Source organism: Thamnophis sirtalis, unplaced genomic scaffold (assembly GCF_051295495.1).
Source record: "Thamnophis sirtalis isolate CommonGarterSnake01/CBP01778 unplaced genomic scaffold, rThaSir2_p1.2 scaffold_13, whole genome shotgun sequence".
NCBI lineage: Eukaryota > Metazoa > Chordata > Lepidosauria > Squamata > Natricidae > Thamnophis > Thamnophis sirtalis.
The window spans coordinates 8729357-8741301 of record NW_028261393.1 but is presented as its reverse complement, the minus strand read 5'-3'; the positions used below and the strand labels follow the sequence as shown (position 1 = coordinate 8741301).

Here is an 11945-nt window from a genome sequence, read left to right as displayed (position 1 = left end):
CATGTGCTTTGGAAAATAGCTTGACCGCCTCCTCCTCTCTGTGGCAGCCCCTCAAATATTGGGACACTACTATCATGTCCCCCTTGGTCCTTCTCTTCACTAGACCAGCCATGCCCAGTTCATGCAACCGTTCATATGTTTTAGCCTCCAGTCCCCTGATCATCTTGGTTGTGAATCCTTCTGCTAATGCAAACAGAATTGTTAAAATTCTTTTTTTTAAGATTTTTTAAAAAATTCTTTAAAAAAGAACTGGAAACCTTGACCTGCATTTTGTCCTGCCCCATTCTTATAACGTGAGGAAAGTATAATGGTGGTTCTTAGCTGAACAACATTGCCCTATAAAACATCCACCGAAATAACGAATCGCTGCATTTGTCATTAATTTCTTGCCCACACAGATTTTTCATATTCCCATTTAAAGAAGGAGCAACCTTCAAATGCAAAGGAAGAATAAATGTACATATCGTTTTATTTAATGTCTATACAATTGCAATTGTAAATTATTAGATAGATGGGTTAACATCCACAGGCTTAATGATCAATTTCATTTGTTTTCAAATGGAGATATTTTAGATGGAAGTTGTGAGTGCTTCATCACTGGAGGTTTTTAAGAAGTGTCTGGACAAACCACCTGTTTAAAATAATATAGGATCTACTGCTTGAGCACAGCCCTGGAATTGTTTCAGAATGGCTTCTTAATTTTTCTACAATAAAAATTCCAGAGCAAAAGTTGCCTGCCTGATGATTCTTTCCGGTCCAGCCTGCCAAGGGGAAACCTCACAATCCCATCAATGAAAATCAATCAGAACAGAGCTGGAAGGGACCTTGGAGGTCTTCTAGTCCAGCCCCCTGGCTCAAGCAGGAGACTTCATTTCAGACAGGTGATGAAGCACCCACAATTTCTGAAGGCAAGCTGTTCCACTGGTTAATTGTCCTCACTGTTCGGAAGTTTCATCTTAATTCCAGTTTGCTTCTCTCCTTGATTCGTTTCCATCCATTGTCTTGTCTTCTGGTGCTTTGCAAAATCCTACTGGGTCATTTTACTCCTATGTAAAGGAACATATGGAAGAAGAAATCTCAGATACAGGTTTCCAGTACTGTCTAGCACTACAACCTGAAATACCAACATGTTCTATCACAGGGGTGTCAAACTCAATTTCATTGATGGCTGTGTTGTGTTGTGGTTGTGGTTGATGCAGTGGTGGGATTCAAATAATTTAACAACCAGTTATCTGCCCTAATGAAGTCTTCCAACAACTAGTTTACCAAACTGCTCAGAAAGTTAACAACCGGTTCTCCCGAAGTGGTGCGAACTGGCTGAATCCCACCACTGGTTTGATGTAGGGGGCCGGGTGTGGCCAACTCAATGTCACTTGTGCCTTTGGTGGCCCAAGTGCTCTGCCAGCAAAAAACAGACTCCCAAGCTCCATTTCTGGCTGGGATGGCCTCCTACAACCCTCCGCCAGGGAAAATGGAGCCCAGAAGGGCCGCATGCAGCCCTCCCGTGCTCCATTTTCCCTCCATGGGTCGGCCCTTCGCTGTCTCCAGGGCAGTCCCATGGGCCAGATCTAAACACCTCGTGGGCAGGTTCCGGCCCTTGAGCGTTGAGTTCGACATCCCTGTTCTACCAGATCTTACAATCAATACCCAGGACTTTCCTGCAAATGACCATTAATCAGGAATTTAAAAAAATAAATTAGAAATAATCATAATGACTCTAATTTTTTTCTTCATCCAGAGAAATCCCTTCCACTACAGTTTCTTTAACAAGCATCACCAGTTTAGAGATAAATTTGTCTTTCTTGACTCAACCCCTGAAGATTACCAGTGGCATTTGCTCAGCCGGAAGTCTGCTGTTGGAGTATATGTCTCTGAGTACTTCTTACTGGGTCCTGGAGACAACTCACAGAGGCATGATTTATAGTGGGCTCTGGAACATCTGCTTAGAATCAAAATGCAACCTGTACCAGTTTAATCTCTTAGGTAAGATCTCTCTACCCCACCTTGCAATGCCTTAAAGATAGTCATTCATTCGTTCGTTCCTTTACTCGCTCACTTTATATTCTGCCTTCCCTCCATGAAGTCAAAGCAGTACGTACAATGCTCATTTCTCTCATTTTTGTCCACAAAAAAAGGACCCGGAGAAATAGGTTTGGGTTTCAGCAATAGGAGGCTGCTGTAACTTCCGATGAATTTACAATCAGTTCTCAAAAAATAAAATTTGTTCTTTTCGGGCCCATTTCGGCTGCCATGTCGGCGGTTGGACCAGCTGGTCAGTGATGGCTTTTCCTGACCCAGAACAAAGTAAGCAAACTGAATTTATAATAAATGTTAAAAGGCAACCCCTTTGAGCTAAAGACAGTGATTGACTCATGCCCTTTTTCCAGGATGTTGATCTGATTTTCCAATCTAGCCGCTTACTTCCAGACCTAAGCTTAGAGACGAAACAGTGAGAGCCAATCAAATCTAACCCTTTATTTGCTTACACCTAAGAGACAGAATCTTGCCTAATTAAAGTTATAACCTGCTAATCTAGCAGGTATCTAACCTGAGGGATTTTAGGCTGTGGCCACCCTGAACCTCTTCCTTCCTCCCTCCCCATCCAGTTCAGGACCGTACAGCCTCTTAATCCAAGCTTTTTGGGGGAAAGCTCAGCATTGCCAAGACTCCCTCTCTACTGCTGCAGATGCACACTATATTGCTCTGCTCTGCTCTACTCTCTATTCTATTCTATTCTATTCTATTCTACTCTATTCTATTCTTCTCTACTCGATATTCTACTCTACTCGATATTCTACTCTACTCTACTCTACTCTACTCTACATTACACTACACTACACTACACCACACCACACCACACCACACCATACCACACCACACTACACTACACTACACTACACTATTACACCAACTCCAAATTTTCCCATGCAATCATTAGTTTTAAGATCAGACAAACCTGGCTAGATGCTGCTATCTACCGGGAGCAAATTTTTGAACTGACATCCCAATTAAAGTCTAGGTAGACATCAGATTAACTAGGTAGAGATGGAAAATCCAGCTATTTTTTTTAATTCATTTTGTGCAAATCTCATTTCCATTTTCACCATTCACTACTATTCAACAACAAGAATAATGACCTTTGTGATTCCTTTAATTTCAGCATTTTTATTAAATATCCAAGGGTTGCTAGCAATAGTGAATCAGACTGGAATTTAAAATAATTTTATTTATTTATTTTAAAAAAAAATGTGACGTTGTAGCTGTGTTAGTAAAAGAAGGTCATCAAATGTTTTGGAGGTTTAGCATGCCTCTTACAAATGTAATTGTTTAGGCTTGGCAACTTGCTACGAAATGTTGCAAAATTTGGGGGGTGGTCTTTGAGGTGCAAAGACAGGGTTGTGGAGCTGCAGTTTATACACATCCACGCACCCTAATGCTATCTTTCTTTTCTTGGGCACAGCTTTGCACATCCATGTTACCCGCGCCTTCCTGCTGATGGCCCTCTTCTGTGGCTTCATAGCGTTGGTTTTAAGTTGCATCTCTTTTGAACATAACAGGCTGTACGATGTATCGGTGATAAAAACAGCAGCCATCTTCAGCTTTAGTGCAGGTTGGTAACAGACTTGGGAAGCCTTTTAGAATTATTCCAAAAAGGCGTTTTTGGAATGGATACAGAGTGTAAACGTAGCCTTTGGCTACAACTCTTTAAAGCAGCTACATCTTTGCTTGGAATTGTTAGAAGAAAAATCAGGTCCAGTTCCAAGCCAGGAGAAAGACATTGAAAATAGGCCACATTTTGGAAAGGAGATTTATTTAGTAGCCAGAAACTTCAAGGACAGCAGGATGTTTCTGGGGTGGCTGACAAAATGCGGTTGAGATAGGTGAGCTTGTATAAATTCTTTGGGGGCCTCGTGATTGAGATGCCTTTTCTTGTGCAAGTGCATGATCTTTAATATGCTATTCATAAGCAAAGCATTAACAGAGACTCCAGATAAGCAATGCAATTAGGCAAGCCAACATCTGGCTGTTGCCAGATTCCTATGGGGTCATATAAAGGTAATGGATAGCTCTACAGGCCAAAAAAAAAGGGAAATGCAAATCCTAGGTGTTTGCCTGAGTTAATCTTGTCAGTGTTGGCTTGCCTAATTGCATTGCTTATCTGGAGTCTCTGTTAATGCTTTGCTTATGACTAGAGTGATCCAATCTTTCTGAATGGATACAAAATCTCCAAAAGACTGGCCTCTTCATCCTTCTGCTTAAGGCTGTTTTCCAGTGGTGGGTTTCAAAAATTGTTCAAACCTACTCTGTGGGTGTGGCCTCCTTTGTGGGAGTGGCTTGCTGTCCATGTGACCGGATGGGAGCGGCTGGCCACCCATGTGACCGGATATGAAGATGCCGACGACACTTTTCAGAACCATCTTAAATTACCTCACACACAGCATTGGCATGCATAAGAATATGATGTAAACTTGTTTTTTAAAAGGCATCTTTGGTTTGCGTTAAAACAACTTCAACACACGCAATGTCCTGATTGCAACACAAACGCAGTAGTCATCCTTACCTTTCACAGAGGCACTGAGCTTTATAAATAGGAGCATGATAGTGTAGAATAATCATATCCAAGGACCAGTGGTGGGTTTCAAAAATTTTTGGAACCTCTTCTGTAGGTGTGGCCTGCTTTCCGGGTCCACTGGTGGAACCTCTTCTAACCGGTTCGGTAGATTTGACGAACCGGTTCTACCAAATAGGTGCGAACTGGTAGGAACCCACCTCTGCTGTTTTCCTATAGTAGGAAAACTGGGGCTGCTTTCTGCCTTTGTCAAGATTTTTCTCCATTTCTCCTTTGGGGGAAGCATTCTACCCTGCCTCTTTTTAATATTAAGAATAAAGAATATTTTAATCTGGAGAAGGGGGTGTCTTCCTACAGTAACATGTCTATAGAAATTCTCATCCAGGTCTTGGTTGTCCCAAAAGTGCTTTTTCAAAATCCTCAAGGGACTGAGGACATTTCGCTTCTCATCCAAGAAGGATCTTCCACTCTGACTGAATGGTAGAGGATGGAAGGATTTACATAGCTTGGCCTTAGTAGATAGTTGAAGTCAGCCAGTTATGGATTGTTGGAGCTCCTGTTTAGCTATTAGGATATACCTCTTGCTCATATGGATGGCCCTTGATAATTAATGGATAATTAGATTGGGTGGTCCTTCAGTTCTATTGTTCCAGGATAATTCTCAATTAAGAGCTTAGGAGAGCCAAGGTGGCGCAGTGGTTAGAGTGCAGTACTGCAGGCTACTTTAGCTGACTGCTAGTTCGGCAGTTCGGCGGTTCAAATCTCACCGGCTCAGGGTTGACTCAGCCTTCCATCCTTCCGAGCAGGGACGTGCAGTAAGGGGAGGCAGGGGAGGCAGAGCCTCATCACTGTCATCATGAAAAGAAAAAAAAATGTAAAAGGAAAAAGGCAAGAGCTGCTGAGGTCAGGCTGAGCTAGTTGCTGCCAAAGTCACCATGGATGACTCTGCTTAGTGCTTAACTGTTTTAAAAAGCCTCTAAAAAAGGGCCCTCTACAGGAGGCAAGAGAACAATGTGCCTCATCTAGTCCGGCGTTTTATGATCACTCGAGAAGAGTTAAGCAAGGGTTAAAAGCCGAAAAATTCCTGACGTCGCTTTAAATCGGAACTGAGCATGCCTGGCTGTGGAATTCTGGGAGTTGAAGTCCACAAGTCTAAAAAAATTGCTGCCTCACCAGCCATAAACCTCACCGCACGTCACTGCTTCCGAGGTGGGTAAAATGAGGACCCGGATTGTTGGGGGCAATATGCTGACTCTGTAAACCGCTTAGAGAGGGCTGAAAGCTCTATGAAGCGGTATATAAGTCTAACTGCTATTGCTAACATGGGAGGTTTTCCACAGTTGGCTGCATTTTTAATCAGTGGATGAGTTTCAGCCATGGTATTCTTTCGTGAAGATAATGGAGTCCAGCCTCCTACCAACCTTGACTACTTGGTTGATGGGTGAGGTTGCTAGATTGCTCTTCAACACCCACTCCACACTTCTTTTTCTTTCTCTTTTGGCCCTAGGTTTCCTCGTTCTGGTAGCCATGTGTCTGTTTACAGTCATTCTGAGGAGATCTCCAGGATATGCCCAACGTTTAATAATATTTGGCACATCCTTCAGCTTGGGCTGGGCCTCCATTCTTATGTACATTGTCACTGGTGAGTGAGTCATCTTTTTTAGAAGGCCTAGAAGGCCTGCAGTTGTCTTTTCTTTTCTACCTTTAATGCCATTATGCTTGGTTTGAAGGACTTCACAATTTCTTCCCTTCAGCCAAACTGGCTGGGGCAGTCGGGAGATGAAGACCAAAATATCTGAATTTTCAAGACTAATAGATAAATGTAGATAAGCATCAGGGATGCGGTGGCTCAGTGGCTAAGATGCTGAGCTCATCGATCAGAAAGGTTGGCAGTTCAGCGGTTCAAATCCCTAGCACCGCGTAACGGAGTGAGCTCCTTGTCCCAGCTTCTGCCAACCTAGCATTTTGAAAGCATGTAAAAACGCAAGTAGAAAAATAGGAACCACCTTTGGTGGGAAGGTAACAGCGTTCCATGCACCTTTGCCATTTAGTCATGCCAGCCCAGGGGTGGGTTCAACCGGTTCGCGGCAGTCCCCGCGAACCAGTTGGTCAGCGAACCCGGAAGTAAGTAACTTCCGGGAACAGCGAAGGGCCCACCCGCTCGCGCTCCTTACTGGTCTTTGAAGTCTTCTGCGCTTCCACGCAGGCACATGGCACATACAGCGACTGCGCGAGTCTCCGCGAGCAGCTGGAGCATCGCGCAGGCGCTAAAATGCAGGCGTGAACTGCGCGCGTGCACGAGGACACCGCCGTCCCCGTTCCAACCGAACCGGTTGGAACAGGATTAGCAACCCACCCCTGTGCCAGCCACATGACCACGGAGATATCTTCGGACAGCGCTGGCTCTTTGGCTTTGAAACGGAGATGAGCACGGCCCCCTAAAGTCAGGAACAACTAGCACATATGTGCGAGGAGAACCTTAGATAAGCATCAAGCAACTTTTTTTTATCAATCAATCATATTACTATTTCTGGCTTTGACAAGTGACTTATATGACTTTTTAACCCTTCTCTCCCAGGTATTCTACTTTTGCTGACTGAAAAAACCATCATTTCTTCAGCCTAGGCATCTACCCTTCCACTGAGATCTTTTTAAAAAATCACCCATAGCACATTTACTGGTTTTAATCATGGAAACGATTACGCACTGGAGCATTTAGCTGGGGTAAATGCAACCTTATTCTGGGTATATGAAGACAGTGTCCCATTTCTCCGACGTTAATTGGACCATGATTTGCTACTATGAATGGCCTTCAGCCAGTTCTCTCCCAGCTTGACAGGACATTGGCATGCAATATTTTACGATAGCTGGAAATCACCATGGCTTGCTATGACATCCCAGAAACTATGATCTGGGGAGTGGGGAGGGGGAAATAGGAGGTTGCTTCACCTTTAAGTTGGAAACTGGGGTTTGGTTTCCAGTTCTGACTTGCAGCTAAGTAATAAGTCATGCTAATTTCACAGGCGTTGGGTATTGTAAGGAATCAGAGAGGGCTGAAGCCAGGAAATGAGAAGGGGAGAAACAGATAAGAAGAAAGCACACGTGATGCTACTCCATGGCGGCCATTTGTATACCTCAAAAAGATATCTTACAATCATATTGTGGCAGTGAGCCAACAAGGCTGACAATATTTCACTGAAAATCAATTCAACAATGTGTAAGTTTGCTGAAGGAGCGTTAGCTTCAGGTTTAAGTGAGTGAGTACATGTAGTGTAACTATGGCGGTAAAATGGGCATCTTGAGGAGAACAAGGGTGTCCATTTTCCTTAGGCCTTGTTGTCTGAGGATCTGCGCAAACGCATGGGAATCTGGCGGGTAAATATCTCTTTGTGGGGATCAGTTTACCTGTGGGTTGTATTTGTCAGTGAAAACATATATGGATATGGTTTCATCTGTTAGTTGTTGTCAATAAACCATAACTATGTATTTTGCCCCATGGTTTCTTGTTCCACTCAGATTTTCTAGAGATCTTTCTAGATCATGCCTGTCTTGTTTGGAATTAAAGAAGCAATTTTTCAGTGTTAAAGTGTGTGCAGTGACTTTTTTCCCCTCAACCCCCCCCCCCCAACCCTGGGACGATGAGATATATAAAGGATTTGACTAGGATGAAGAGATCCAGGTTAAATATTTGCTTAGTCATAAAGTTCACAATGCATTATTTACACGGACAACAACCGTAATTTGTTTTGACTTAACATGAGTGTCAACCCAGTCAACTATGTTTTATTGAAACGATCACGATTCATTAAACCATATCTTGACATGTCGGATGGACCTCGTTGTTCTTTCTCTGGCTTACTTCCCGTGATTGCTGGAAGGCCACAGAGGGCTGAAGGGTTCACCGACAAATGCGCGCTCGACAAAAGCGCGCCCGGCAAAAGCGCGGCGAGAAAACCGCGAGGTCGAAATCGCGCCCACAGAAGGGCACCGACAAATGCACGCCGACAAAAGCGCGCATCAACAAACAGCGCGAAAACAACGTAAGAACCCTAATCCTATCACTAAACCTAACCCTAATCCTAACCCTTACCCTAACCCTTACCTTAACCCTAATTGCACTTTTGTCGGCGTGCATTTGTCGGCGCCCTTTTGTGGGCGCAATTTCGAACTCGTGGTTTTCTCAGCGCGGTTTTGTCAGCGCGCTGTTGTCGAGCGCGCATTTGACGGGTCACGGGGCTGAAGGGACCACAAATGTCATCATGAGCTCCCTAGAGAGGGTGGGTGGGAAAGAAACATAATAAATAAAAGCCATTTTTTTTCATGGTTCTTTTGAGTTGACTTCAAATGCAGTTGAAATGGATTAACATATTTGAGGCGATGATGAAGCCTGGCCTCAGACAAAATATTTTGTTTTCCTTCAAGTCTGAGGTGAGTTCTGAAGAGATTGTGAGGGTGGAGTAATCCATTCTATAAATGGGTTTTAAGTACTCTTTTTAAGTATGGGTAATCCCCCACTTAACAACAGTTCATTTAGTGACTGTTCAAAATTACAACGGCCCTGAAAAAAGTGATTTATGACCAGTTTTCACACTTACGACCGTAGAAGCGTCCCTATGATTATTTGATCGAAATTCAGACAGTGGGCAATTGACTCACTTTATTTATGATGGTTATAGGATCCCAGGGTCACGTGATCCACTTTTGTGGACTCATTTAACAACGGCATTGATTCACTCAACAACTTTGGCAAGAAAAGTCGTAAAAGCTGCAAACTCACTTAACAATTGTTTCACTTAGCAACAGAAATTTAACAAGACAGTACTACTTCCTGACTGCACGCTTCAAAAATCTCCTTCGATATTGTTGTTGTTAAGCATCACCTTATGGGCCTGTATATCTTTCCTCTAGCTAAAATCTCATCCCCTCTTGTGTTCAGTTTTCGAAATCATGACATTGCTTGCATTTGTTATGCCTCATACACACCAAAACATTTCCCACAAGAAGCTCCTGCTCTTTACGATTGAGTCTTACATCTTCTTGTGAAGGTTTCAATATTCCAATTTCATGTGTATCCTTAGTTCGCTTATTGGAGTCTTATTGAACTTTCTGCTGTTTATTTCAGATATTTTTTTTCAATTCCTAAGCTCATGACTAACAATTTCTTTCAGGCGGGATGGACTCATCTGGCATTGTCAAACTTGTCCCGAATGGTGGAGGACAATTTCCCCTATTGCTTCTCTGATTGGTTTAAATGTCCACATGTAGGATTTTCTAAGAATCTGATTGGTCAAATGTTACGTTGCTTGGCAGTGACTGGATCAGCTGCAGTCTCCTAGGCAACTGGATATATTTCTGAAGGGGTTGTTGATGCTTCTCCAGAGCCAACCCCCAATATCAATATGATCCAGAGGTATGACAACAGGACAACCCCTTATGGGAGGAGAAAAGGGAGGAGGTGTAGAACAGACCGCATGCCATGGAGCGCATGACAGAAACTCACCCCATCCTGCAGCAACAACGGGGCTCAAACATGAGGTTGCCAATCATACATCCAGGATCCTAACCTCGTGAGCCACCATGCCGGGGTGAAGTCCTACCAGTTCGAGCCGATTCATCTGAACCAGTAGTATAAAAAAACGCTAAGGAAAGTTTTTAAAAAGTTCCGACGATCAGCTTCGCCGCACGATCGTTGGAATTTTTTTTTTTACTTTTTTTAGCATTTTTAAACAGTAGTTTACAAAAGTAAAAAAAAAAAGGTGATCAGGCCCACCCAGTCACATGACATCCCCCCCACACACTAAGCCATTCCAGGGGTGGGTTGCTAATCCCGTTCCAACCGGTTCGGTTGGAACGGCGACGGCGACGTCCTCGTGCACGCGCGCAGTTCACGCATGTGTCTTAGCACCTGCGCGATGCTCCAGCTGCTCGCGGAGACTCGCGCAGGTGCTGTATGTGCCATCCAGCTGCTCGCGGAGACTCGCGCAGGCGCTGTATGTGCCATGCGCCTGCGTGGAAGCGCAGAAGCCTTCAAAGACCAGTAAGGAGTGTGGGCGGGTGGGGGGGCCCTTCGCCGTTCCCGAAAGTTACTTACTTCCGGGTTCGCCGACCAACTGGTTCGCAGGGACCGCCACGAACCGGTTGAAACCCACCCCTGAGCCATTCCCACAGAACCGGTAGGGAAAAATTTTGAATTTCACCACTGGGACCATGCTCCCAACCCAATGTGGATAATGAATTACTTCTCTTCCTTCCTAGGACTATCTCAACCATATCGGTGTATTCTCAGACTAACTTCCGTTTCTTGATGCAACCCCTCTGGTTCAGCAGCCTGATTTTCTGCAATGCAAGTCTAATGCTGATGTTGATAGCCTTGTTCACCCCTTACTGGGTGAACGAAAGTACGCCTCATGGTCTGCTCCATGGGGGTCTCTGGAGTATTTGCTTAGATCCAAATTGTGACTTTTATCCAATTAACCTAGGTAAGGCTTCTCGCTTTGTAAATTTAAAGCTTCCCCTCGCACATACGTGCTAGTCATTCCTGACTCCGTTTCAAAGCCAAAGAGCCAGCGCTGTCATCTCCGACATCTCCGTGGTCATGTGGCTGGCATGACTAAATGCCAAAGGCGCATGGAGCGCTATTCCCTTCCCACCAAAGGTGGTTCCTATTTTTCCACTTGCATTTTTTACATACTTTCGAACTGCTAGGTTGGCAGGAACTGGGACAAGTAACGGGAGCTCACTCCATTATGCGGCGCTAGGGTTTGAACCGCCGACCTGCTGACCTTCCTGATTGACAAGCTCAGCGTCTTAGCCACTGACCCACCGCGTCCCTATTCTCGCTTTGAATATTGTGCAAATATTGCACAATATTATGCAATCACTCCTGTTAAAATTCTCTCAAGTGCCATTTATGCCATACACATCTCAGGGTCGTGGGTTCGAGACCCACATTGGGAGCCACCTGTCAGGCCTTTAGTTATATTCCTTTTAGGATCTTTGGCCTGCCACATTTTCTATTATTTCACTATGCTGTTTCATTAGTGTAGTAATTGGGAGGGGGGAATAGAAAGGAGTAGAATGGTGGAATGTGTTGTTGTCATTCTTTTATAGAAGCCCAAGGTCATCTTTTTTCTCCGCACCTCTGCATCTGACTGGAACTAGACGGGTGGAAATGCCAGCATGGCTGAAGAAGATTGGATCATGTAATGGATTTATGGGTGTGGGGATAAGATCATGAACTTTCAACTGGGTGAAATCCCAGGAAGCTTGAGAATTGGGATAATGTCAGCATTCCAAATATCATGCAGAATTAAATTAGAGTCCAAGGCAAAACTTTCATCAAAGTTCCAATTTAATAAGACAGACATGTTGACAC

General features: G+C 44.1%; 1 protein-coding gene across 1 annotated transcript; it reads left to right on the top strand.

Annotated features, from left to right (window-relative positions):
• The first annotated feature begins 1062 nt into the window (after positions 1 to 1062).
• On the top strand, positions 1063 to 7195 carry LOC148042992 (protein NKG7-like). Its single transcript, XM_087727994.1, has 5 exons — positions 1063 to 1094; positions 1739 to 1983; positions 3461 to 3610; positions 6078 to 6212; positions 7149 to 7195. Exons 1-5 carry the CDS (start codon positions 1063 to 1065, stop codon positions 7193 to 7195), a joined length of 609 nt encoding a protein of 202 aa, XP_087584120.1.
• Positions 7196 to 11945: the final 4750 nt, after the last annotated feature.